The sequence below is a fragment of the Salvelinus sp. IW2-2015 genome, unplaced genomic scaffold, assembly GCF_002910315.2.
Source record: "Salvelinus sp. IW2-2015 unplaced genomic scaffold, ASM291031v2 Un_scaffold3226, whole genome shotgun sequence".
Taxonomy (NCBI): domain Eukaryota; kingdom Metazoa; phylum Chordata; class Actinopteri; order Salmoniformes; family Salmonidae; genus Salvelinus; species Salvelinus sp. IW2-2015.
In genome coordinates this window covers 17548-45509 of record NW_019944513.1, presented here as the reverse complement: position 1 = coordinate 45509, position 27962 = coordinate 17548, and the positions used below count along the sequence as shown (strand labels likewise).

At 42.6% G+C, this 27962-nt stretch overlaps 1 protein-coding gene across 1 annotated transcript; it reads left to right on the top strand.

The window, feature by feature from the left end:
* On the top strand, nucleotides 1–27684 carry LOC112075538 (L-rhamnose-binding lectin CSL1). Its single transcript, XM_070440948.1, has 20 exons — nucleotides 1–105; nucleotides 1843–1945; nucleotides 2274–2309; nucleotides 4752–4805; nucleotides 4886–5021; nucleotides 5303–5412; nucleotides 5542–5562; nucleotides 6847–6870; nucleotides 7956–8094; nucleotides 8186–8286; nucleotides 10948–10966; nucleotides 24410–24444; nucleotides 24748–24783; nucleotides 25506–25559; nucleotides 25640–25775; nucleotides 26057–26166; nucleotides 26295–26339; nucleotides 26837–26975; nucleotides 27234–27341; nucleotides 27415–27684. Exons 2-19 carry the CDS (start codon nucleotides 1915–1917, stop codon nucleotides 27337–27339), a joined length of 1332 nt encoding a protein of 443 aa, XP_070297049.1. The 5' UTR covers nucleotides 1–105; nucleotides 1843–1914; the 3' UTR covers nucleotides 27340–27341; nucleotides 27415–27684.
* Nucleotides 27685–27962: the final 278 nt, after the last annotated feature.

The following is a 27962-nucleotide window of genomic DNA, read 5'->3' as shown; positions in this document are numbered from 1 at the left end:
CGACCCACGGCTGAATGTAATTGGGGACGTCTGCCATAGGATATATAATCATTAATACCTGAGCATGCTCCTTTCAGAGACACCGGAGAAACAAGCCAGCTCAGGGTGAGATGAGCAAACAATACAAACAACTTGAAATAATCAAAGTGTACACGTGTAATTGGTCCAATAAAGAAACAACAAAGGACATAGTCAATGGCGTAAATTATGTTGAAATATATGGAAACTGGCGATTGTACTATTGAAATGAAAAACCAATATAATGCTGTCTTGCTATTCACTCACATATGGTGTAGTCATCTATGTGAACGTAGTAAATGTAAATCAGGAACACTCAGTTTAGAGTGATACAGTATGCTTACATAAGACCGATGGTTACCTAAGACAAAAATGTAAGCATGATGGGTGGGTGTGTAATGCAAATTTCTAGCAACCCAAAGSTGATGAGTTTGAAACAACTTTAGCATTTTAGCTAATTAGCAACTTTTCAACTACTTTGCAACTACTTAGCACGTTAGCTAACATGTCCCTTAACTGCCTAACCTAAAATTTGCTAAAGTAACATTTGGTTACTTAGCAAATTTAAGATAATACGAATTGTAATTTGTAACGTTTCGTACTAAATGGGTGATGGACATTCTCAAATTAATACATAAGTATGAAATGTGACATCATACTAAATGGAGTGTTATGGATTTAAGTATAGAATAATACAATATGCTCCAAGACCAGATTGTGCATGTGTGTAGTGGCATAGAGTAGAACTGATTAAAGAAGTTGCACACATGGGGAAAATGTTTTGTAGCCTAGGGTCTGGGGAAAATGTGGCTCTTCATATAAATATGTTTAATGCAATTCTGCATAATTTTACATGACTGACTTTGGCAGAATCTTTAATAGTGCCCAAATGATCGAAATGACAGGATACTTTGACACTGACAAACTGAATCGGGGCTCAATAAAAACCACCTCGTCTTGAATCCATCAATATCCTTGGCCTAGGTGTGTGGAGACAAATATATTGTAGGCTACAATATGAGGACGAAGTTATAGTCGAGAGTGAGAGATGGGCTTTTGGCACAACAAAAAAGACATCGGTCTGCTGTAGGCTACCAAAATATATTTGATCAGCTACCAAATACTGTTTTACAACATCGGGGATGTCCGACATGTTCGTGCCAAAAGCCCATCGCTCTCTTGTTTTACATTGTAAGACAATATTTGGAAGCTGACCAAATATATTTTGGTAGCCTACAGCAGACCGATGTCTTTTTCAGCAGGAGCCATTTGCTTTCCAACCTGTCTTTTCCTGTGATTGCATTTGAAATATTGGGAATGGCCTGTTGTCAGGAAGAATTGACAGAGGCAACTCGAATGAACTTTGATAGATTTAATTATAATTTTCACATTGGAAAAAGTGATGATAAAAAAAATGCAATTCTGGGAGAGGTACCGAATCCGGCCAAATAGGTTCCCAATGAAAGTCTCAAACAGGAAGGTGCCGTCCGGCTAAAATTAAGCACTGGTTCATTAGATTGTCTCTAGTGGAGAATTAACTAAAATGTTTACTGAAACTGTATTACGTTACATAATCACAGGTAGATCGACACCTAGAGAAAATAAAACCCGACGATAACCAAAAAGGGCTTCATGCTGTGGTGGTTGCGTAACGGGAGGACAGCACCATCACACAGTACATGTGGTTTGAGCTGGCGTCAGATTTTAGTTCTGTGTTGCCGAGTTGACTGCTAATCTGCTGTGCTTTGTGTTCCTGGTTGATGCTTTGCAAACAAGGATCTGTTCTTGAGAAGTATCAATAAATGTTAAAGGTGTATTTGCCAGGTGACCATCTGTAACATCTTACCTGTTACTACTACAACTGAACCAGCTACTACCACACCTGTACCCAGCATYATGCGCCTTGTAAGACTGACTGCGTTCACCTGTGAGTATACTGACTGACTTGTAACAAAATATGTATTTGACGGAGTTGAAAATATACATTCCAGTATTTTTCAAATGTTTCTGTATCAGTTAGTATTGAAAGTAATTGAAGTCCAATATAAACAGTATGACCCAGGTCTAGTATACATCATCCTGTATTGAGGACTAGGTGATGTTCCATGTCTGTCTATACTCTGTACCATACTATATACTGTACCCTATTTAAATATTTACTGTGTATGCTGTACAGTACTCTTCTCCTGTAAATAATTGCGAAGAGACTGACCAASGTTAGAAAAGCTGAACTAGCTGTGTGATGTGTGTTTCAGTGCTGGCTGCAGCTTGCTGTACACTACCAGCTGCAGGTATGTGGGTGATTGTGTGTGAGCACATCTTTTTCTAAACTGAACAAAAAATAACCACAACAATTTCAAAGATTTTACTGAGTTACAGTTCATATAAAGAAAGCCGTCAATTGAAATGAATTCATTAGGCCCTAATCAATGGATTTCACTTGACTGGGCAAGGGTGCCGCCACAGATGGGCCTGGCTCCCAAGTGGGTGGGCCTAKCACCACCCATTGGGTAGCCAGGCTCAGCCAATTAGTTTTTCCACACAAGGGCTTTATTACACAGAAATACTCCTCAGCAAATCAAATGTTATTTGTCACAAGCACCGATACAACAGGTATCATAGACCTTACAGTGAAATGCTTACTTACAAGCCCTTAACCAGCCATTTGATTACATGTTCTGGAGTCATATGGCTTGGGGGTAGAAGCTGTTTGGAATCCTCTTGGACCTAGACTTGGCGCTCTAGTACCATTTGCTGTGCGGTAGCAGAGAGAAGTCTGTCTAGGGTGGCCGGAGTCATTGACAATTTTTAGGGCCTTCCTCTGACACTGAATGGTATAGAGGTCCTGGATGGCAGGAAGCTTGGGCCCCAGTGATRTACTGGGCCGTACACACTACCCTCTGTAGTGCCTTGATCGGAGTAGTTGCCGTACCAGGCAGTGATGCAACCCGTCGCAATGCTCTCTGGTTCAACTGTAGAACCTTTTGAGGACCCATGCCAAATTTTCAGTCTGACTGTCTTGGTGTGCTTGGACCATGTTTKTTGGTGATGTGGACGCCAAGGAACTTGACGTTCTCAACCTGCTCCACTACAGCCCCGTCGATGAGGATGGGTGTGTGCTCGGTCCTCCTTTTCCTGTAGTCCACAATCATCTCCTTTGTCTTGATGAGGGAGAGGTTGTTGTCCTTGCACCACACGGTCAGGTCACTGACCTCCTCCCTATAGGCCGTCTTGTCGTTGAACAGGCCTACCACTGTTGTCATCAGCAAACTTAATGATGGCATTGGAGTCATGCCTGGCTGTGCAGTCATGAGTAAACGGAGTACAGGAGGCGACTGCACACGCACCCCTGAGGGCCCACGTGTTGATGATCAGTGTGGCGGATGTGTTGTTACCTACCCTTACCACCTGGGTTGGCCTGTCAGGAAGTCCAGGATCCAGTTGCAGAGGGAGGCGTTTGTCCCAGGGTCCTTAGCTTAGTGATGAGCTTTGTGGGCACTATGGTGTTGAACACTGAGCTGTAGTCAATGAATAGCATTCTCACATAGGTGTTCCTTTTGTCCAGGTGGGAAGGGCAGTGTGGAGTGCAATAGAGATTGCATTATCTGTGGATCTGTTGGAGCGGTATGCTAATTGGAGTGGGTCTTGGGTTCTGGGATAATGGTGTTGACGTGAGCCATGGCCAGCCTTTCAATGTACTTCATGGCTACAGACGTAAGTGCTATGGGTCGGTAGTCATTTAGGCAGGGTACCTTAGTGTTCTTGGGCGCTATGGTGATCTGCTTGAAACATGTTGGTATTACAGACTGACAGGGGGAGGTTGAAAATGGCAGTGAAGACACTTGCCAGTTGGTCAGCGCATGCTTGAGTACTGGTCCTGGTAATCCGTCTGGCCCTGCTGCCTTGTCAATGTGGACCTGTAAAGGTCTTACTCACATCGGCTGCGGAGACCGTGATCAGTCATCCGGAACAGGTGATGCTCTCATGCATGTTTCAGTGTTACGTATCTCGACGCGAGCATATAAGTAATCTAGCTTGTCTAGTAGGCTTTTCACTGGGCAGTTCTTGGCTGTGCTTCCCTTTTGTAATCTGTAATAGTTTGCAAGCCCTGCTACAGCTGACGGTCATCGGAGCCGGTGTAGTACGATTTGATCTTAGTTCTGTATTGACGCTTTGCATGTGATGGTTCGTCGGAGGGCATATCCGACAATCCCGCAGGTGAAGAAGCTGGATGTGGAGGTCCTGGGTACTGGTGGTTTGCATTTGTGAGGCCGGTTGGACATATTGCCAAATTCTGTAAAACAGTGTTGGAGGCTGCTTATGGTAGAGAAATGAACATGAAATTATGGGGCAACAGCTCTAGTGGACATTCCTACAGTACTCATGCCAATTGTACACTCCCTCAACTTGAGACATCTGACATTGTGTTGTGACACAGCTGCACTTTTTTTTTAGCTTTTTATTGTTCCCAGTATAAGGTGTACCTGTGTAATGAGCATGTTTAATCAGGTTCTTTATTTGATGCATCTGTCAGGTGGCTGGATTATCTTGGCAAAGGAGAAATGCTCACTGAAAGGGATGTTAACTCATTTTGTTAAACATTTCAGATGTTTTTCTGCATATGTAACACTTCTGGGCTTTTTTATTTTTGCTCATGAAACATGGGACCAACACACTATTTGTTGCGTTTGTTTTTTGTTCAGTTAATGTGATGGTAATTGTTTCTCACTCAGCGACTAGAGTGGTTACCTGTGACAATGGAGAAAACGTCCAGTTCCTGATCTGTGGTAAGAACACACACATTCTATCCTGATGGTCTCTCCATAGTGCTGTCTGTTTCTTTACATTGTGTTTCTTGCCCTGCTAGATTCTGGCGTGATCTTCATTGAGAGAGCTCTGTATGGACGGACTGACAGAACCACCTGCAGAGAAGGACGACCTGCCAACCAGCTGACCAACACACAGTGTTCACAGACAGGCACCCTGGAGGTCCTCTCACAGAGGTACTCAGTCAGTGTTTATTTGATAAAGACAGGCACCCTGGAGGTCTTCTCACAGAGGTACTCAGTCAGTGTTTATTTGATAATGACAGGCTGGGATTCAGAGGCGAATTGTTGAAAAGCACATTGCAGTATTGTCAATGCTTTTTTTTAAAGCCAATTTTCCTGACGTTCCCGGTAAATGCTGCAGATGTCTGCTGTAAATGTCAAGCGCTGCATGCTTGTTGACAACGCGTTTGATTAAATCCCAGCCATAGCTCATCTTACCTCCTGATATCCCCCAGGTGCAATGGGAAACAGGTGTGTGAAGTGAACATTGAAGTCTTCCGTACTTCTGACCCCTGTGTTGGAATCTACAAATACCTGGAAACCACCTACACCTGCATCCTAGCAAGTCAGTCTATTTCTATGTATTATAGTACTACACCAGGCTAATGTCTGCTATGAAAAGGTATGTCTTTATTTATGTCTGCCCAGCAGTGGCCAGTGTGGTGTGTAATTCCTGTTTGTCCACTCCTTGCAGCACGCAGCATCACGTGTGAAGGCTCTGATGTTTTTACTAGAATGTGGTAAGGCTCTGATGTTCTACTAGAATGGTGGTAAGGCTCTGATGTTTTACTAGAATGTGGTGAGGCTCTGATGTTTTTACTAGAATGTGGTGAGGCTCTGATGTTTACTGAATGTGGTAAGGCTCTGATGTTTACTAGAATGTTGGTAGGCTCTTGAGTTTTTACTAGAATGTCGGTAAGGCTCTGATGTTTTACTAGAATGTGGTAAGGCTTCTGATGTTTTACTTAGAATGTGTGAGGCTTCTGAATGTTTTACTAGATGTGGTGCGGGCTCTGATGTTTTACTAGAATGTGGTAAGGGCTCTGATGTTTTATAGAATGTGGTAAGGCTCTGATGTTTTACCTAGAAATGTGGTGAGAGCTCGGTGACTGTTTCTAGAATGTGTAAGGCTCTGATGTTACTAGAATGTGGTGAAGGCGTCTGATGTTTTGACTAGAATGTGGGGCTCTGATGGTTTACGTGAATGTTGGTAAGGCTCTGATGTTTGTACATAGAATGTGGTGAGGCTCTGATGTGTACTAGAATGTGGGACTCTGATGTTCTTACTTAGAATGTGGTTAAGGGCTCTGATGTTTTCTAGAAGTGGTAAGGCTCTGATGTTTTACTAGAAATGTGGTAAGGCTCTGATGTACTTACTAGTAATGTGGTAGAGGCTCTGATGTTTTACATCATAGGTAAGCTCATGTCTGTTACATGTGAGCTCTTGATGCTCATGTTGTTAGTTTCACTAGATGGAGTGCTATGTTAACAATGTGGGAGTCGGCTCTGAATGTGGTAGTCTTATCTATTGTGAATTGTGGTGAAGTCTTCTGATGTTCTTAAATCAGAATTGGTGAGGCTCTATGCATCGTTGTGAGCCTAAGTCTAATTGGATGTGTGAGGCTCTGATGTTTCTAGAATGTTGGTAAGGCTCTGATGTTTTCTACTTAGAATGTTGGTGAGGCTTTCTGATGTTTCTAGTTCAGACACTGTGGTGAGGCTCCTGATGGTTTATAGATGTGGTAGAGGCCTCTATGTTTACCTAAGCTAATGTGGTAGATGTTCTCAGTTGTAGTTTGATTCTTAGAATGTTGGTGATGGCTCTAATGCTATTACTAGAATAGGCCCTGGTTAAAGGCTCGTGACTCTGTGTTCTATTAGAATGTGGTAGGCTCTGATGTTTCTATAGAACGTGGTGCGGGCCTGATGCTTGAAGGTGGTAAACCTCATGCTAGAATGCTGGTGAGGCTCCTGATGTTTCTACTAGACATGTGGTGAGGCTCTGATGTTTTACTAGAATGTGGTAAGGCTCTGATGTTCTACTAGAATGTGGTAAGGCTCTGATGTTTTACTAGAATGTGGTGAGGCTCTGATGTTTTACTAGAATGTGGTGAGGCTCTGATGTTTTACTAGAATGTGGTAAGGCTCTGATGTTTTACTAGAATGTGGTGAGGCTCTGATGTTTTACTAGAATGTGCTGAGGCTCTGATGTTCTACTAGAATGTGGTAAGGCTCTGATGTTCTACTAGAATGTGGTGAGGCTCTGATGTTCTACTAGAATGTGGTAAGGCTCTGATGTTCTACTAGAATGTGGTGAGGTTCTGATGTTTTACTAGAATGTGCTGAGGCTCTGATGTTTTACTAGAATGTGGTAAGGCTCTGATGTTTTACTAGAATGTGCTGAGGCTCTGATGTTTTACTAGAATGTGCTGAGGCTCTGATGTTTTACTAGAATTTGGGGAGGCTCTGATGCCCTACTAGAATTTGGGGCTCTATTTTTTTTGTTTATATATATCCCTCATTTTACCAGGTAAGTTGACTGAACACATTCTCATTTACAGCAATGACTTGGGGAATAGGTACAGGAGAGAGAGTATGAATGAGCCAATTGTAAGCTGGGGATGATTAGGTGACCATGATGGAATGAGGGCAAGATTTGGGAATTTAGCCAGGACACCGGGGTTAACACCCCTACTCTTACGATAAGTGCCATGGGGCTCTTTAGTGACCAGAGTCAGGACACCCGTTTAACGTCCCATCCAAAAGACGGCACCCTACACAGGGCTATGGGTTATTTTTTGTTAGACCAGAGGAAAGGGTGCCATCTACTGGCCCTTCAATACCACTTCCAGCAGCATCTGGTCACCCATCAAGGGACTCAACAGGACCAACCCTGCTTAGTTTCAGAAGCAAGCCAGCAGTGGGATGCAGGGTAGTATGCTGCTCTATCAGAATGTGATCTATTAGAATGTGGTAAGCTGGTCAACACTGCTGTACAGTATACTCACATCTCATATGATATAGTAGAGCAGTATTATACACTGTTTATTACCACCACTTGTACACCAAAGACATCCAATCTTCATCCCCCTTCCTCCTCTCCCTCAGATAAAGGTACGATCCAGATCCACAGTGCCAACTATGGCCGCCGTGACCAGCTAGTGTGTTCCTTTAATCGGCCCGCTAACCAACTAGCCAACACCAACTGTCTCAGCCAATCCACAACTGCCAGTAAGGTGGCAAAGAGGTACTGAAACCGGCAGTGTGTACTGTAGTGTTAACTTCTACCTGTAGAAATGCATGACTGTAGTGTTAACCTGTACCTGTCGTTGACACAGGTGTGATGGGAAGAGCCAGTGTGACGTCCCGGCGTCCAGTTCTCTGTATGGGGATCCCTGTGTAGGAACCTACAAGTACCTGGATGTGGCTTACACCTGTGGTTAAACGTGAGGCACACACACTAACGCACTCACATGACTGGGAAGTAGAATACTGGGGTTGACCGTTTTTTGTTTTGCAGGAGATCTTCTGAGGAACAAAGACCAGAGACTTCTTGGATATCTTCCTCTTCATTGGGTGGATKTCTTTCTTTCCTGTCCTCTCTCCTCCTTTGAAATCTCAATTGAGTGTAAAATCTGTAAATTGCATATTTCCATGTCAATTCAAGATTTGTATATCCCATTGTGTATTTTGTCGTAGGCATAATTTGTGTGCAGTAACATGTTTTTAAATGAGGCCCTTTGGATCCTTATCCCTGGTGCTGCAGCAAGGCATGGTCAGGAGGATATATGGTGAAATAAAACAATATCAAAAAATAACTATTTCAAATAATGTTATTAATACTTGGTGCATTTTGTGTACAAAAGTATTTCTTCAAAACAATGTTGATTATCTGAACTGCCCTGTTTGATCTGAATTAAACTAGGCAGCATAAAGATGAGACTTGGTGTCATTTTTTCAATATTATGAAAAATGTCCACTCGCACGCTTTAAGTCTATTTTAATCCACAAATTACATCACACCAAGAAGGATTTTGAGGTCTTGGAAACATGGACCCTTAAGGATACAAAAAGCACAGTATTCTGCATACAGCTATGCTGCCCATAACAGCATAGCATGCAGCAAAGAAGTAAACTTAATGTCCTGATTACAGTGTTATGTTTGGGGTAAACACAAGGACGGAGTACCAGTCTTCATATTTTCAAGCTTGGTGGTGGCTGAAGCATTTGAGTTTGCTTGTCATTGGCAAGGACTACAGTTTTTGAACAGAAAATAAATGGCATAACGCTAAGAACACGCAAAATCCTAGAGGAAAAGCTGGTTGTCAGCTTTCCAACAGACACTGGAAGAACACTTTCAGCAGCACAATAAACGAGCCCAAATATACACGAGTTGCTTACCAAGATGACATTGAATATTTGAGTGGCCAAGTTGACTGAAATGGCTGTCTAGCTATGATCAACAACCAATTTAACAGAGCTTGAAGAATTTAAAAGAATGTGCAAATATCGTACAGTCCAGGCTTGCAACGCTTCTAGAATCCCCTTTGGCAGCGATTACAGCTGTGAGCCTAACATGTATTGACTCGGGTGTGAATACACATGTAAATTAGATTTCTGTAGTTCATTTTCAATACATTTGCAAAAKAAATGATTGAACGTGTAGATGGGTAAGATTTGAATTCAGGCTGTCAAGGTGTATGAATGCTTTCTGAAGGAACTGTACACAGACCTGAGTTAATGTATCTGTCCAAACCATTTACCAGGACCTGGTGTCCAGAGATGGTAGTCCACACATACACGTGGACGCAGGACTTCAAGGGCAAAGGTGCACTTGCAAAAGCAGTGGGGTGCTCATATCTACAGTAGGCAAATAAAACATCACACTATAGATGAGAATGTAGCCAAAATGAAATACTCTAATTGACTGCCACACAACTAGGAGGATAGCGCTAACTGTCACTGTTCCATTCACAGATCATCAGACAGACCAGTCTGCTTGAATAGAAAGGTTTCCCTCCACAAACCTGGGCTCTACTTACAAAGCCAAAACACAGGGATGTCTGACGGTAAATTATTCAATGTAAAAAGGCAAACATCACTTGATATATCAACTCATAAAAGGAAATGGTATACCAAGAACTTTTAATGCAGTGATAAAATGGCGCTGACAGATAAGGCTGCTGTGCTTCTGGCTCTTAGGAAACTTTGCTGTATTTACATTAGTAGCCCATAAAATGTGTTATTATATATAGCCAAGACAAACTTTTTGATATCAGTGTGGCGGTAACTGACCAGCATTACAACCACGAATATGACTTTCCCGAATCGGATCCTTTGTTCGTACCCCCCAGGGCAATTGAACTGATTCCAGAGGCTGACCCAAAACACCCCCAGCTGAGGAGAGGTACTCGGAGTGGAAGTCTAGTCTGACTCAGGAGGCGGGCTCACCACCCACTGCTTCYGAGTATATTACTCGCTAATGTTCAGTTTCTGGATAATAAAGTTGACGAGCTCAGGGCGAGGATTTCCTTCCAGAGAGACATCAAGGATTGTAACATCCTCTGTTTCACGGAAACATGGCTCTCTCGGGATATACTGTCTGAGTCCGAACAGTCAGTTGGCTTCTCAGTTCATCTCACAGACAGGAATAAATATCGCTCAGAGAAGAAGGGCAGGGGTGTATGTTTCATGATTAACTACTGATGGTGGGATTGTGATAACATACAGGAAGTCAAGTCCTTTTGTTAACCCAACCAAGAATACCTCACAATCACATGCTGACCGTATTACCTCCCAAGAGAATTCTCTTCGGTTATAGTCACAGCCATGTATATCCCCCCTCAAGCCGATACCACGACGGCCCTCAAAGAACTTCACTGGACTTGATGCAAACTGGATACCACATATCCTGAGGCCATATTTATTGTAGCTGGGGATTTTAACAAAGCAAATTTGAGGAAAATGCTACCGAAGTTCCATCAACATATTTACTGCAGTACTCACGCTGCTAAAACACTTCCACTGCTACTCCAACTCCAACCCGCCCTCCCTTCGGGAAATCTGATCTCGACTCAATTTTGCTCCTCCCTTCCTATAGGCAGAAACTCAAACAGGAAGTACACATGCTAGGGACTATTCAATGCTGGTCTGACCAATCGGAATCCACATTCAAGATTGTTTTGATCAAGCAGACTGGGATATGTTCCGGGTAGCCTACGGGAACAACATAGACGAATACACTGATACGGTGACTGAGTTCATCAGGAAGTGTATAGAAGATATTGTACCCACTGTGACTATTAAAACCTACCCTAACCAGAAACCATGGATAGATGGCAGCATTCGCGCAAAACTGAAAGCGCAAACGTCAGTATAGAGACAAAGTGGAGTCGCAATTCAATGGCTCAGACACAAGACGTACAGTATGCGGAAGGGTTTACAGACAATCGTGGACTACAAAGGGAAAATCAGCCACGTCGCGGACCCCGAAGTATTGCTTCCGGACAAGCTAAATACCTTCGCCCGCTTTGAGGATAACACAGTGCCACCAATGCGGCCCGCTACCAAGGACTGTGGGCTCTCCTTCTCTGTGGCCGATGTAAGTAAGACATTTAACCCTCGTAAGGCTGCCGGCCCAGACGGCATCCCTAGCCATCAATGATGAGACAGCCTACAGGGAGGAGGGGAGGGCCCTGGGAGTGTGGTGCCAGGAAAATAACCTCTCACCCAACGTCAACAAAACAAAGGAGGTGATCGTGGACTTCAGGAAACAGCAGAGGGAGCACCCGCCGATCCACATCGATGGAACCACAGTGAAGATGAAAAGCTTGAAGTTCCTCAGCGTACACATCCCTGACAAACTGAAATGGTCCACCCACACAGTGTGGGGAAGAAGGCGCAACAGCGCATCTTCAACCTCAGGAAGCTGAAGACCCTCACACACTTTTACAGATGCACAATTGAGAGCAGCCTGTCGGGCTGTATCACCACCTGCAACTGAAGCGCTCACCACAGGGTGGTGCAGTCTGCCCAACGCATCACCGGGGGCAAACTACCTGCCCTCCAGGACACATACAGCACCTGATGTCACAGGACCACTACCTGGTCATCACGCTATCATCCAGAAGGCGAGGTCAGAGACTGAAAAACAGATCCATCTCGAGGTCATCAGACTGTTAAATAGCCATCACTAGCACATTAGAGGMTGCTGCCCTATATACATAGACTTGAAATCATCACTGGCCAATTTTATAATGGGAGACAATTCATTTTGTTTACATATTTTGCAATAGTAATCTCAAACAGTAGAAGTCGGAAGTTTACATACACCTTAGCCAAATATATTTAAACTCAGTTTTTCACAATTCCTGACATTTAATCCAAGTAAAAATTCCCTGTCTTAGGTCAGTTAGGATCACCACTTTATTTTAAGAATGTGAAATGTCAGAATAATAGTAGAGAGAATTATATATTTCAGCTTTTATTTCTTTCATCACATTCCCAGTGGGTCAGAGGTTTACATACACTCAATTAGTATTTGGTAGCATTGCCTTTAAATTGTTGAATTTGGGTCAAACTTTTCGGGTTGCCTTCCAAAAGCTTCCCACAATAAGTTGTGTGAATTTTGGCCCATTCCTCCTGACAGAGCTGGTGTAACTGAGTCAGGTTTGTAGCCCTCCTTGCTCGCACATGCTTATTCAGTTCTGCCCACACATTTTTTATAGGATTGAGGTCAGGGCTTTGTGATGGCCACTCCAATACCTTGACTTTGTTGTCCTTAAGCCATTTTGCCACAACTTTGGAAGTATGCTTGGGGTCATTGTCCATTTGGAAGACCCATTTGCGACCAAGCTTTAACTTCCTGACTGAGGTCTTGAGATGATATGCTTCAATATATCGACAATTTTCCAATATTCATGATGCCATCTATTTTGTGAAGTGCACCAGTCCCTCCTGCAGCAAAGCACCCCCACAACATGATGCTGCCACCCCTGTGCTTCACGGTTGGGATAGTGTTCTTCGGCTTGCAAGCATCCCCCTTTCGCCTCCAAAAATAACAATGGTCGTTATGGCCAAACAGTTCTATTTTTGTTTCATCAGACCAGAGGACATTTCTCCAAAAGGTACAATCTTGTCCCCATGTGCAGTTGCAAACCGTAGTCTGGCTTTTTTATAGTGGTTTTGGAGCAGTGGCTTCTTCCTTGCTGAGCGGCCATTCAGGTTATGTCAATATATCCATTTTACTGTGGATATAGATACTTTTGTACCTGTTTCCTCCAGCATCTTCAGAAGGTCCTTTGCTGTTGTTCTGGGATTGATTTGCACTTTTCGCACCAAAGTATGTTCATCTCTAGGAGACAGAACTCGTCTCCTTCCTGAGCGGTATGACGGCTGCGTGGTCCCATAGTGTTTATACTTGGGTACTATTGTTTGTACAAATGAATGTGGTACCTTCAGGCATTTGGAAGTTGCTCCCAAGGATGAACCAGACTGTAGTGGTCTATAAAAAAAGAATCTGAGGTCTTGGCTGATTTCTTTTGATTTTCCCATGATGTCAAGCAAAGAGTTTGAAGGTAGGCCTTGAAATACATCCACAGGTACACCTCCAATTGACTCAAATTATGTCAATTAGCCTATCAGAAGCTTCATTTTCTGGAATTTTCCAAGCTGTTTAAAGGCACAGTCAACTTACTGTATGTAAACTTCTGATCCACTGGAATTGTGATACAGTGAATTATAAGTGAAATAATCTGTCTGTAAACAATTGTTGGAAAAATTACTTTGTGTCATGCACAAAGTAGATGTCCTAACCGACTTGCGAAAACTATAGTTTGTTAACAAGAAATTTGTGGAGTGGTTGAAAAACAAGTTTTAATGACTCCAACCTAAGTGTATGTAAACTTCCGACTTCAACTGTATATACTGTATTATATCTTATTTGACTGTATCTTAGTCTATGCCACTCTGACATTGCTCGCCCAAATGTTTATATATTCTTAATTCCATTCCTTTAGATTTGTGTGTATTGCTGTGAAATTGTTAGATATTGCTGCACTAGAAACACAAGCATTTTGCTACACCCGCAATAACATCTGGTAAACACGTGTATGTGACAAATATAATTTGATTTGATTAATCAACATTTTGTAACAGAGGACGACTACTGTGAAAGCTGGTTTTCATCTGAATCTCTGAATCAGTGAAAGCTCTTCCCCTAAATCTGTTCTGATATCACATGACTTATGTGAGGAGTGTATAGCTTTCAGAATCAGTGGAGGTTGGTTGGAAGAACTATCTAGACTAGGTTATCCCAGGGAAAGCAACAGGAGACTAAAAAAAGCTATGTTGCTATGCTGTAAATACCTGATCCCTCCCCCTTCCTGTCTGTCTGTCTGTTTTGGAATGTATTTCTGTCCCCCTGTAGGCTTTCTTAAGCCAGAATGAGAGAAATAGGGATTAGACTGAGATGTCATTAATGAGACCCGGAAGTATCGGAGCCAACTGTTGCCATTGTTTCAGTCAGCTCCATCCATTGGGAGTTCAATTTGGCTTCCAATGCCAATATACTTCCTGGATAATCTTCAGATTGATGATGTCTATGCCTTCTTCATCTCAATCTAGCTCTGTAACCAGAAAGTTGAAGGACAACCCAAAGGAAAAATACAATCTGTTTTTCATTTGGATCATTCATTAATTTACATATTTTTTTAATTTTTATATAGCCCTTCGTACATCAGCTAATATCTCGAAGTGCTGTACAGAAACCCAGCCTAAAACCCCAAACAGCAAGCAATGCAGGTGTAGAAGCACGGTGGCTAGGAAAAACTCCCTAGAAAGGCCAAAACCTAGGAAGAAACCTAGAGAGCAACCAGGCTATGAGGGGTGACCAGTCCTCTTCTGGCTGTGCCGGGTGGAGATTATAACAGAACATGGCCCAAGATGTTCAAATGTTCATAATGACCAGCATGGTCAAAAATAATCAGGAGTAAATGTCAGTTGGCTTTTCATAGCCGATCATTAAGAGTATCTCTACTGCTCCTGCGGTCTCTAGAGAGTTGAAAACAGCAGGTCTGGGACAGGTAGCACGTCTGGTGGACAGGTCAGGGTTCCATAGCCGCAGGTAGAACAGTTAAAACTGGAACAGCAGCAAGGCCAGGTGGACTGGGGACAGCAAGGAGTCATCATGCCCGGTAGTCCTGACGCATGGTCCTAGGGCTCAGGTCCTCCGAGAGAGAGAAGAAAGAGAGAAGGAGAGAATTAGAGAGAGCATACTTAAATTCACACAGGACACGGATAAGACAGGAGAAGTACTCCAGATATAACCAACTGACCCTAGCCCCCCGACACATAAACTACTGCAGCATAAATACTGGAGGCTGAGACGGGAGGGGTCAGGAGACATGTGGCCCATCCGATGATACCCCCGGACAGGGCAAACAGGAAGGATATAACCCCACCCACTTTGCCAAAGCACAGCCCCGCACCCACTAGAGGGATATCTTCAACCACCACTTACAATCCTGAGACAAGGCCGAGTATTGCCCACAAAGATCTCCACCACAGCACAAACCAAGGGGGGGCACCACCCAGACAGGAAGGTCACGTCAGTAACTCAACCCACTCAAGTGACGCACCCCTCTAGGGACGGCATGAAAGAGCACCAGTAAGCCAGTGACTCAGCCCCTGTAATAGGGTTAGAGGCAGAGAATCACAGTGGAGTGAGGGGAACCGGCCAGGCAGAGACAAGCAAGGGCGGTTCGTTGCTCCAGAGCCTTTCCGTTCACCTTCACACTCCTGGGCCAGACTACACTCAATCATATGACCTACTGAAGAGATAAGTCTTCAGTAAAGACTTAAAGGTTGAGACCGAGTCTGCGTCTCTCACATGGGTGGCAGACCATCATAAAAAATGGAGATCTATAGGAGAAAGCCCTGCCTCCAGCTGTTTGCTTAGAAATTCTAGGGACAATTAGGAGGCCTGCGTCTTGTGACCGTAGCGTACGTGTAGGTATGTACGGCAGGACCAACTCGGAAAGATAGGTAGGAGAAGCCCATGTAACGCTTTATAGGTTAACAGTAAAACCTTGAATCAGCCCTTGCCTTAACAGGAAGCCAGTGTAGGGAAGCTAGCACTGGAGTAATATGATCAAATTTCTTGGTTTCTAGTCAGGATTCTAGCAGCCGTATTTAGCACTAACTGAAGTTTTTAGTGCTTTATCCGGGTAGCCGGAAAGTAGAGCATTGCAGTAGTCTAACTGAAGTAACAAAAGCATGGATTAATTTTTCTGCATCATTTTTGGACAGAAAATTTCTGATTTTTGCAATGTTACGTAGATGGAAAAGCTGTCCTTGAAACAGTCTTGATATGTTCATCAAAAGAGAGATCAGGGTCAGATGAACGCCGAGGTCCTTCACAGTTTTATTTGAGACGACTTTACAACCATCAAGATTAATTGTCAGATTTAACAGAAGATCTCTTTGTTTCTTGGGACCTAGAACAAGCATCTCTGTTTTGTCCGAGTTTAAAAAGTAGAACGTTTTCAGCCATCCACTTCCTTATGACTGAAACACAGGCTTCTAGCGAGGGCATTTTGGGGCTTCACCATGTTTCATTGAAATGTACAGCTGTGTGTCATCCGCATAGCCAGCAGCATACCACCTGCATACACTGCTGGCTTGCTTCTGAATCTAAGCAGGGTTGGTCCTGGTCAGTCCCTTGGATGGGAGACCAGGTGCTGCTGGAAGTGGTGTTGGAGGGCCAGTAGAGGCACTCTTTCCTCTGGTCTAAACAAAGATCCCAATGCCCCAGGCAGGATTGGGGACACTGCTCTGTGTAGGGTGCCGTCTTTCGGATGGGACGTTAAACGGGTGTCCGATCTCTAGGTCATTAAAGATCCCATGGCACTTATCGTAAGTGGGGTGTTAACCCGGTGTCCTGGCTAAATTCCCAATCTGGCCCTCAACCATCACGGTCACCTAATAATCCCCAGTTTACAATTGGCTCATTCATCCCCCTCCTCTCCCTGTAACTATTCCCCAGGTCGTTGCTGCAAATGAGAACGTGTTCTCAGTCAACTTACCTGGTAAAATAAAAATAAATAAAAATAGCAGTGAAAGTTAACATTATGTTTTCGAATGACATCCCCAAGAGGTAAAATATATAGTGAAACAAGAGGTCCTAAAACGGAACCTTGAGGAACACCAAAATTTACAGTTGATTTGTCAGAGGACAACCATTCACAGAGACAATTGATATCTTTCCGACAGATAAGATCTAAACCAGGCAGAACTTGTCCGTGTAGACCAATTTGGGTTTCCAGTCTCTCCAAAAGAATGTGGTGATCGATGGTATCAAGGCAGCACTAAGGTCTAGGAGCACGAGGACAGATGCAGAGCCTCGGTCTGACGCCATTAAAAGGTCATTTACCACCTTCACAAGTGCAGTCTCAGTGCTATGATGGGGTCTAAAACCAGATTGAAGCATTTCGTATACATTGTTTGTCTTCAGGAAGGCAGTGAGTTGCTGTGCAACAGCTTTTTCTAAAAATTTTGAGAGGAATGGAAGATTCGATATAGGCCGATAGTTTTTATATTTTCTGGTCAAGGTTTGGCTTTTTCAAGAGAGGCTTTATTACTGCCACTTTTAGTGAGTTTGGTACATCCGGTGGATAGAGAGCCGTTATTATGTTCACATAGAAGGGCCAAGCACATGAAGCAGCTCTTTCAGTAGTTTTGTTGGAATGGATCCAGTATGCAGCTTGAAGGTTAGAGAGCCATGATTATTTTCACATTGTGTCAAGGATATATTACTAAACACTTAAGTGCCTCTCTTGATCCTAGGTCCTGGCAGAGTTGTGCAGACTCAGGACAGCTAGCTTTGGAGGAATACGCAGATTTAAGAGGAGTCCGTAATTTGCTTTCTAATGATCATGATCTTTTCTTCAAAGAAGTTCATGAATTTATTACTGCTGAAGTGAAGCCATCCTCACTTGGGGAATGCTGCTTTTTAGTTAGCTTTGCAACAGTATCAAAAAATAAATATCGATTGTTCTTATTTTCCTCAATTAAGTTGGAAAAGTAGGATGATCGAGCAGCAGTGAGGGCTCTTCGATACTGCACGGAACTGTCTTTCCAAGCTAGTCGGAAGACTTCCAGTTTGGTGTGGCGCCATTTCCGTTCCACATTTTCTGGAAGTTTGCTTCTGAGCTCGGGTATTTTCTGTATACCAGGGAGCTAGTTTCTTATGACAAATGTTTTTAGTTTTTAGGGGTGCAACTGCATCTAGGGTATTGCGCAAGATTAAATTGAGTTCCTCAGTTAGGTGGTCAACTGATTTTTGTCCTCTGACGTCCTTGGGTAGGCAGAAGGAGTCTGGAAGGGCATCAAGGAATCTTTGTGTTGTCTGAGAATTTATAGCACAACTTTTGATGCTCCTTGGTTGGGGTCTGAGCAGATTATTTGTTGCGATTGCAAACGTAATAAAATGGTGGTCTGATAGTCCAGGAGTATGAGGAAAAACATTAAGATCTACAACATTTATTCCATGGGACAAAACTAGGTCCAGAGTATGACTGTGGCAGTGAGTAGGTCCAGAGACATGTTGGACAAAACCCACTGAGTYGATGATGGCTCCRAAAGMCTTTTGGAGTGGGTCTGTGGACTTYTCCATRTGAATATTAAAATCACMAAAAATYRRAATATKATCTGCTATGACTACAAGGTCYGATARGAATTCAGGRAACTCAGWRAGGAACGCTGTATATGGCCCAGGAGGCCTGTAAACAGTAGCTATAAAAAGTGATTGAGTAGGCTGCATAGATTTCATGACTAGAAGCTCAAAAGACGAAAACGTCATTTTTATTTTTGTAAATTGAAATTTGCTATCGTAAATGTTAGCAACACCTCCGCCTTTGCGGGATGCACGGGGGATATGGTCACTAGTGTAACCAGGAGGTGAGGCCTCATTTAACACAGTAAATTCATCAGGCTTAAGCCATGTTTCAGTCAGGCCAATCACATCAAGATTATGATCAGTGATTAGTTAATTGACTATAATTGYCTTTGAAGTKAGGGATCTAACATTAAGTARCCCTATTTTGAGATGTGAGGTATCACRATCTCTTTCAATAATGGCAGGAATGGAGGAGGTCTTTATCCTAGTGAGATTGCTAAGGCGAACACCGCCATGTTTAGTTTTGCCCAACCTAGGTCGAGGCACAGACACAGTCTCAATGGGGACAGCTGAGCTGACTACACTGACTATGCTAGTGGCAGACTCCACTAAGCTGGCAGGTTGGCTAACAGCCTGCTGCCTGGCCTGCACCCTATTTCATTGTGGAGCTAGAGGAGTTAGAGCCCTGTCTATGTTGGTAGATAAGATGRGAGCACCCCTCCAGCTAGGATGGAGTCCGTCACTCCTCAGTAGGTCAGGCTTGGTCCTGTTTGTGGKTGAGTCCCAGAAAGAGGGCCAATTATCTACAAATTCTATCTTTTGGGAGGGGCAGAAAACAGTTTTCAACCAGCGATTGAGTTGTGAGACTCTGCTGTAGAGCTCATCACTCCCCCTAACTGGGAGGGGGCCAGAGACAATTACTCGATGCCGACACATCTTTCTTGCTGATTTACACGCTGAAGCTATGTTGCGCTTGGTGACCTCTGACTGTTTCATCCTAACATCGTTGGTGCCGACGTGGATAACAATATCTCTATACTCTCTACACTCGCCAGTTTTAGCTTTAGCCAGCACCATCTTCAGATTAGCCTTAACGTCGGTAGCCCTGCCCCCTGGTAAACAGTGTATGATCGCTGGGTGATTCGTTTTAAGTCTAATACTGCGGGTAATGGAGTCGCCAATGACTAGGGTTTTCAATTTGTCAGAGCTAATGGTGGGAAGCTTCGGCGTCTCTGACCCCGTAACGGGAGGAGTAGAGACAAGAGAAGACTCGGCCTCAGACTTCGACTCGCTACTTAATAGGGAAAACCGGTTGAAAGTTTCTGTCGGCTGAATGAGCGACACCGGTTGAGCATTCCTACAGCATTTCCCTCCAGAAGCCATGAGAAAGTTGTCCGGTTGCGGAACCGTGCGAGGGGATTTATACTWCTATCTGTACTTACTGGTGGCACAGACGCTGTTTCWTCCTTTCCTACACTGAAATTACCCTTGCCTAACGATTGCGTCTGAAGCTGGGCTTGCAGCACAGCTATCCTCGCCATAAGGCGATCGTTCTCCTGTATATTATGAGTACAGCGACTGCAATTAGAAGGCATCATGTTAATGTTACTACTTAGTTTCAACTGTTGAAGGTGCTGACGAACCATGTCCAGATAAAGCGTCCGGAGTGAAAAAGTTGAATGAGGGAAAAAAGTTGTGAGGGAAAAACTAAAAAATATAAACGGTAATTAAAAAGTAAAAACCGTAAAGTTGTCAGCTAGCAAAGTAAGGTTGGCAACAAAACGCACAGCAACACGTCTGCAAGTTCAAGAGGAAGTGACGATATGTTATGTAACTTATTCAGGCAAAATGTTATAGACAAAGCATTAAGAAATGAGGTCTTAATAGATTTCCCATCCACTGCCTCGTTGTCTTGTGTCTGATCAAGGTTTTCCAGTAAATGTCCTTAATGGAGGTGATTTTGACAGCAAATTAAAATCATTGATTAGGAAAAAGGGATCATAAATTACAACCAATGAAAGCTACATTGCTCAGGAAAAGGGAACATTAATAATTTGCTCATTCTCCATTTGTCGCAATGTGACTGGTAATACAAAAAGTTAAGAACATTTCCGGACTTTTCAATGTAGCTTCTACACAAACATACATTACTCCAATTAAAACTCACCCAGGTAAGTAGATCATCTAAGTTTAGAGTTGATCATGAGGTTGAAACCAAACAGAGGATTTATTTTGGTGAGTTCAAGAGTAGGACTACTTACTAAGTCACCAAATCTGAACCCAAATTCAATATCGCATCATTAACCATTTATAGTAATGGATTAATCAAGTATCCATTGATACTAATAAATGCTGTTTAAATAACCATGAAACATTTTAGGACTTCCACATGTCTTGATTGAGAGTTTCCAGAATATTATCAGTCATCATGTACTCATATAAACGTATGTATAAGGTAAGGAACTCAACAAGGTGGCTCGTAGCATACTGTATATATTGCTAAAATGGGATTGACTGATAGTAGCCTATATCATCTAATGCAGGGGTTTTCAAACTTTTCTTACCCAGGTACCTCCACCCAGGAAAACCGGATCCCCATCATATATTACCCCCAAAAAAGTAATGTATTGTCTTATCATCAGGTGAATGACAATGGCAAGTAGAAGTAATCAAAATGTAAATTTTATTAGCTAGAAAGTTAAAGGTACAGTATCTTAGCAGCGGAGAGAAAATGTTGCTGTTGTGAACCACATTTCCAGCAATTCTACACAGTTTGGCATGGAGCTGAGAGACAATTTTTCAATTTTAAAGCTAATTTCCTACAATTTTATGCATTTTGCCATGGGTAATGTGATGTTCCTCTGCTCAAATATTATAACAAAATCAATCCCTGAAACCTGCAGTGTGTACTGTAGTGTTAACCTGTAGAAATGCATGACTGTAACGTTAACCTCTGTTTTTCCCCCTGACTGTGTAGCTTTTATTGGAATGTTGGTTCTCAAAGAAGATATTATTATAAATATATAGGTGTTCAATATTTTTTCTGCATGCTTTCTATCTGCTTTTGGTCGTTTAAGTTGGCACTGAAACAGTTTTTTGATCCCGAAAATTACCACTTACATGACCCGCCTAAGAATTTTACAGAAATAAATAAAATAAACAGAAACCCCTGTAAATTAGCTGGTACATTTTTCCATATTAAAAGGACAGTTTGAGATTTTGTGATTATTGGTATGGTAATATTTCCATAAATTAAGTGTTTGATTGATTGATTGATTGATTGAATAGGGGCCCAGTGACGTAAGCATGGCATGTACACTTCGCCATCGGCCAAATTTGGGGCACTCAGCTCATGCCCGGGAGGCGGCCTGTTTCCTAAACAAATACAATCAATACTTACCCGGTTCACCTGGGGCATTAATATAATCCCCTCAAGCAAAAAATCGGCACACGGCTGAATGTAATTGGGGACCCCTGCCATAGGATGCGCATTTATACCAGAGCACGCTCCTTTTAGAGAAACACGCCAGCTCAAGGTGAGATTATCAAAAAATACAAACAACTTGAAATAATCAAAGTTGAAACCTCTAATGGGTTCAATAAAGAAACAACAAAGGACATAGTCAATAGTGTAAATTATGTTGAAATCTATGATAATAGGCGATTGTAGTAGTGAAATAGAAATACCAAGGGAATGYGGTCTTGCGTTTCACTCACATATGGCGTAGTCATGTGTGAGGAAAGACAGGCGCATGAAAACGTTTAAAATTCCGTGCTTAATTTGTAAATTGGGATTTGCCAGAACAAAAAGTGAGCGTGAGAGGAGCTCTGAGGTACCAGAACGCATGGGGCGGGAAAAAAACAGCTTTATAATTTAGGTATTGTATGTATATCGTCGCATTTTCGTAGAGTATAGGCGCTTACAGAAGTTGCACACATGGGGGATTTTTTTGTCGCCTGGAGTCTGGGAAAATGTTGGCCTTTTATAAACTTCCGTCATGCAATTCTGCATTTTACATGACTGGAGACGTTGGCAAAATTGAATACAGCATAAATGAGCGAAGTGACAAGATATTTTGACAATGACCAACTGAATCGGAGATCAATATAACTGTCTTGTCTTGAATCCATCAATGGCAGACCTGGATGTGTGGAGACACGCACATCATAGGCTAAAATGAGGAAATGTGTCCTAAATGCTTTCGTATCACTGGCTCACCCATTAACGGGCAGTTCACTGCCGACGTGTTCGTGTCTAAAGCCTATCGCTCTTGTTCGGCCCACGGCTGAATGTAATTGGGGACCCATATTTGGAAATTGTTCAAATATTTTTGTAACATACAACAGACAGTAGTGTTCCCTTTTCAGCAAGAGGCATTGGCTTTCAACCTGTCTTTTCCCGCGATTGGATTTGAAATATTGGGAAATTGCTGTCTGCATGTTAACTGACATTTGCAGCGCGTTCCCGAATTTAGGCTATGCCTTGTTATTGGGCCACACACAATCCACAGCTAGGATATATATTAAAAAAATATGCTATTGATCCTCTGGCTAAATTCTAGGCCTCATGGTGTAGTAGGCTATTATTCGATGTTTTTCCGAACAGACAGCAGTAACTCCTCCAGAACCCGCGCGGCTAGGATTCTATGAGGGAAATAAATGATTAAGTGCAACGCCAGAGAGATGAGTTGCAGACTCATAACGGGCAACTCGAATTAACTTTCATCGTGGTTTTTTTACACTTAAGTAGTGCTGAGCGATTAGTAAAAAAAAAAAAAAGTAATTTCGGTTGGATTATTAATCAATTTCGGTTAAAGTTATTTGGGTTGAATACTGTAATATAAATTAAACTTAACAGTCCGATGGTAGTGCCTGCTTATCACTGAACTAACCATAATTTATTCACTTTAATTTTTCAGTTTTATATTACATTTGTTTTTCCACTTTATTTCATTACAAGTCATCTCATCTCTAGAGCTGCTGCATATGCTGTGACAATCACTATTTTGTAGTTCTTCAAAGTACATAGGGCATACTTTTGACTGCGGAATAGCAACTATCAATCACTTAGATCATGTATTTTCATTTTGAGATACATAGCTATGCAACAGCTGCTCTCTCTATCCCCTCACGATCGCGCGTACTTCTGCCACTTCTGTACCAGGTATAAAAGAAAAACATACCGTAGATGCGCAATGGATTAAGGTTAGTGTAGCGCATAACATAGTAAATAACTACAATATGTAGAATATTTGGCTGTAGCAAACTACAACTCCCTTTTACATTACACAGTTCAGGCTGGATCTGCTTTATCTCTAGAGAAACTGTGCAATGTGCGCATTGAGCTCACAGAAAAACCTAAACAAWATTTGTTGGAACAATAACACATTTCGGTTAAACGCTCAGTACTCATTTGTACATTGCAAAAAGTTAATAATTGTTCTTGCAACAAAAGGTAGTGGATCCGTCCAAATAGGTTCCTGAATGAAACGGTCCAAAACTGAAAGAAGTCATACGGCTCAGCGCTGTTTAAAATCTCTTACTATCGGAGAATTGGCTAAATTTTTACGGAAACAATCCGTATTAAGTTACATAAGCACGGGTAAATTGACACCCAAAGAAGATAAAACACAACGATAACTAAAATGGGCTTCATGCTGTGGTGATTGAGTGAAGGGAGGATGGCACATCACAGTACTTGTGGTTTGAGCTGGCGTGAGATTTTAGTTCTGTTGCCAAGAGGACTGCTAATCTGTTGTGCTTTGTGTTCATGGTTAATGCTTTGCAAAGAAGCATCTGTCCTTGCAAAGTATCACGTTAATCAAAGCTTTATTTGGCCAGGTGACCATCCGTAGCATCTTACCTGTTACTAAACACCTGTACCCAGCATCATGCTCCTTTTAAAACTGACTGCATTCACCTGTGAGTATACTGACTTTTAACAAATATATATTTGCATTCCAGTATTTTCCAGATGGTTCTAAATGTATCAGTTTGTATTGAAAGTAACTGAAGTCTAATATAAACAGTATGGCCCAGGTCTAGTATACACCATCCTGTATAATCTGAGGATTAGGTGATGTTCCATGTCTGTCTATACTCTGTACCATACTGTATTCTAATTATATACTTACTTTGTATATAATGTACAGTACTCTTCTCCTGTAAAGAATTACGAAGAGACTGACCAAGGTTAGAAAAGCTGAACTGTGATGTGTTTTTCAGTGATGGCTGCAGCTTGCTGTACACTACCAGCTGCAGGTACGTGATTGTGTATGTTTGTGCGCATCTACATTGAATAAAAAATATCCAGGCAACAATTTCAAAGATTTTACTGAGTTACAGTTCATATAAAGAAATCGGTCAATTGAAATAAATTCATTAGGCCCTATCCAGTGGATTTCACATGACTGGGCAAGGGCGATTTCATGACCCACCGTGGGCCCCCACCCATTGGCGCCATGTCCAGCCAATTAGAATTAGTTTGTCCTCACAAAAGGGCTTTATTACAGGCAGAAGTAATCCTCAGCACCCCCCTCCCCTCAGACAATCCCGCAGGTGAAGAAGCCGGATGTGGCGGTCCTGGGTTGGCGTGGTTACACGTGGTCTGCGGTTGTGAGGCCGGTTAGACGTATTGCCAAATTCTCTAAAATGGAGGTGGCTTGTGGTAGAGAAATTAATTATATTCTCTGGCAACAGCTCTGGTGGACTCTACTGCAGACAGCATGCCAATTGCACATACCCTCAACTTGAGACATCTGTTGCATTGTTGTGACTGCACATTTTAGAGTGGTCTTTTATTGTCCCCAGCACAAGGTGCACCTGTGAAATGAGCATGCTGTTTAATCAGCTTCTTGATTTGCCACACCTGTCGTGTTGATGGCTTATCTTATCTTTTTTGCTCATGAAACATGGGACCAACACACTATTTGTTGCGTTTGTTTTTTGTTCAGTTAATGTGATGGTAATTGTTTCTCACTCAGCGACTAGAGTGGTTACCTGTGACAATGGAGAAAACGTCCAGTTCCTGATCTGTGGTAAGAACACACACATTCTATCCTGATGGTCTCTCCATAGTGCTGTCTGTTTCTTTACATTGTGTTTCTTGCCCTGCTAGATTCTGGCGTGATCTTCATTGAGAGAGCTCTGTATGGACGGACTGACAGAACCACCTGCAGAGAAGGACGACCTGCCAACCAGCTGACCAACACACAGTGTTCACAGACAGGCACCCTGGAGGTCCTCTCACAGAGGTACTCAGTCAGTGTTTATTTGATAAAGACAGGCACCCTGGAGGTCTTCTCACAGAGGTACTCAGTCAGTGTTTATTTGATAATGACAGGCTGGGATTCAGAGGCGTGTTGTTGAAAAGCACATTGCAGTATTGTCAATGCTTTTTTTTAAAGCCAATTTTCCTGACGTTCCCGGTAAACGCTGCAGATGTCTGCTGTAAATGTCAAGCGCTGCATGCTTGTTGACACCGCGTTTGATTAAATCCCAGCCATAGCTCATCTTACCTCCTGATATCCCCCAGGTGCAATGGGAAACAGGTGTGTGAAGTGAACATTGAAGTCTTCCGTACTTCTGACCCCTGTGTTGGAATCTACAAATACCTGGAAACCACCTACACCTGCATCCTAGCAAGTCAGTCTGTTTCTATGTATAATAATACTACACCAGGCTAATGTCTGCTATGAAAAGGTATGTCTTTATTTATGTCTGCCCAGCAGTGGCCAGTGTGGTGTGTAATTCCTGTTTCTTTGTCCTGGCAGCACGAAGCATTACTTGTGACGGTTCTGATGCGCTATTAGAATGTGGTAAGGCTCTGATGCTGTAGAATGTGGTAAGGCTCTGATGCTGTAGAATGTGGTAAGGCTCTGATGCTGTAGAATGTGGTAAGGCTCTTGATGCCGTAGAATGTGGTAAGGCTCTGATGCTGTAGAAGTGGGTAAGGCTCTGATGCTGTAGAATGTTGGTAAGGCTCTGATGCTGTAGAATGTGGTAAGGTCTGATGCTGTAGAATGTGGTAAGGCTCTTGATGCTGTAGAATGTGGTAAGGCTCTGATGCTGTAGAATGTGGTAAGGCTCTGATGCTGTAGAATGTGGTAAGGCTCTGATGCTGTAGAATGTGGTAAGGCTCTGATGCTGTAGAATGTGGTAAGGCTCTGATGTTCTAGTATGTGGTAAGCTTGTCAACTCGGCTGTACAGTATTCTTCTGTCATATGATATATAGTATAGCATTATCATATATGSTTTATATTACCATCACTAGCACACACCAGACATCCAGTCTTACCTCTCCTCCTCCCTCAGATAAAGGTACGATCCAGATCCACAGTGCCAACTATGGCCGCCGTGACCAGCTAGTGTGTTCCTTTAAACGGCCCGCTAACCAACTAGCCAACACCAACTGTCTGAGCCAATCCACCACTGCCAGTAAGATGGCAGAGAGGTAATGAAACCTGCAGTGTACTATTTGAAACACATTACTGTACTGTTAACCTGTACTGTAGAAACATGACTATAGTGTTAACCTGTACTGTAGAAACATGACTAGTGTTAACCTGTAGTGTTAACCTGTACTGTAGAAACATGACTGTAGTGTTAACCTGTACTGTAGTGTTAACCTGTACTGTAGAAACATGACTAGTGTTAACCTGTACTGTAGAAACATGACTGTAGTGTTAACCTGTACCTGTCGTTGACACAGGTGTAATGGGAAGAGCCAGTGTGACGTCCCGGCGTCCAGTTCTCTGTATGGGGATCCCTGTATAGGAACCTACAAGTACCTGGATGTGGCTTACACCTGTGGTTAAACGTGAGGCACACACTCTAACGCACTCACATGACTGGGAAGTAGAATACTGGGGTTGACTGTTTTTGTCTTGCAGGAGATCTTCTTTGATGAAGATCAGATACTTCTGGGATATCTTCATTGGGTGGATCTGTCTTTCCTGTCCTCTCCTCTTCCTCATGAATGTCAAGTTGAGTAAAATGTATGTAATTTCCATGTCAAGGTTAGTCAATCACATTGATTCTTTATTTTGGCATAGGCATAATTTACGATCAACGCTGTGTACGAACGTTTTCTAAAAGAAAGGTGCGGTCAGGACACATGGAGAAATAAAACATGAATCGCAAAATAAACTCTTCAAATAACATTGTGATATAATACTTTGTTTACTAAAGCATTTCTTCAAAATACTTTTTTTCTGAACTGAGGTGGTTGATCTGCATTAAATAGCATGAACATAACTCTTGTTCAGTATTACTATCACACAAAYATTAAATCATTTTTTGAACAATAAATTGCATTACATCAAGAAGGATTCAAAGGTCTTGGATACATGGACACTAAGCATACAAAATGCACATTCTTATCCATACAGCTAGGCTGCCCATCACAGCTGAAACGGAGCAGTACCTCACTAGTTACTTT

Coding starts and splice junctions, on each gene's coding strand:
- LOC112075538 (XM_070440948.1), top strand. CDS start 1,915: ATGCGCCTTGTAAGACTGACTGCGTTCACCT. Junction 24,445..24,747: donor AAAACTGACTGCATTCACCT/GTGAGTATACTG, acceptor TGTGTTTTTCAG/TGATGGCTGCAGCTTGCTGT. Junction 24,784..25,505: donor CTGTACACTACCAGCTGCAG/GTACGTGATTGT, acceptor TTTCTCACTCAG/CGACTAGAGTGGTTACCTGT.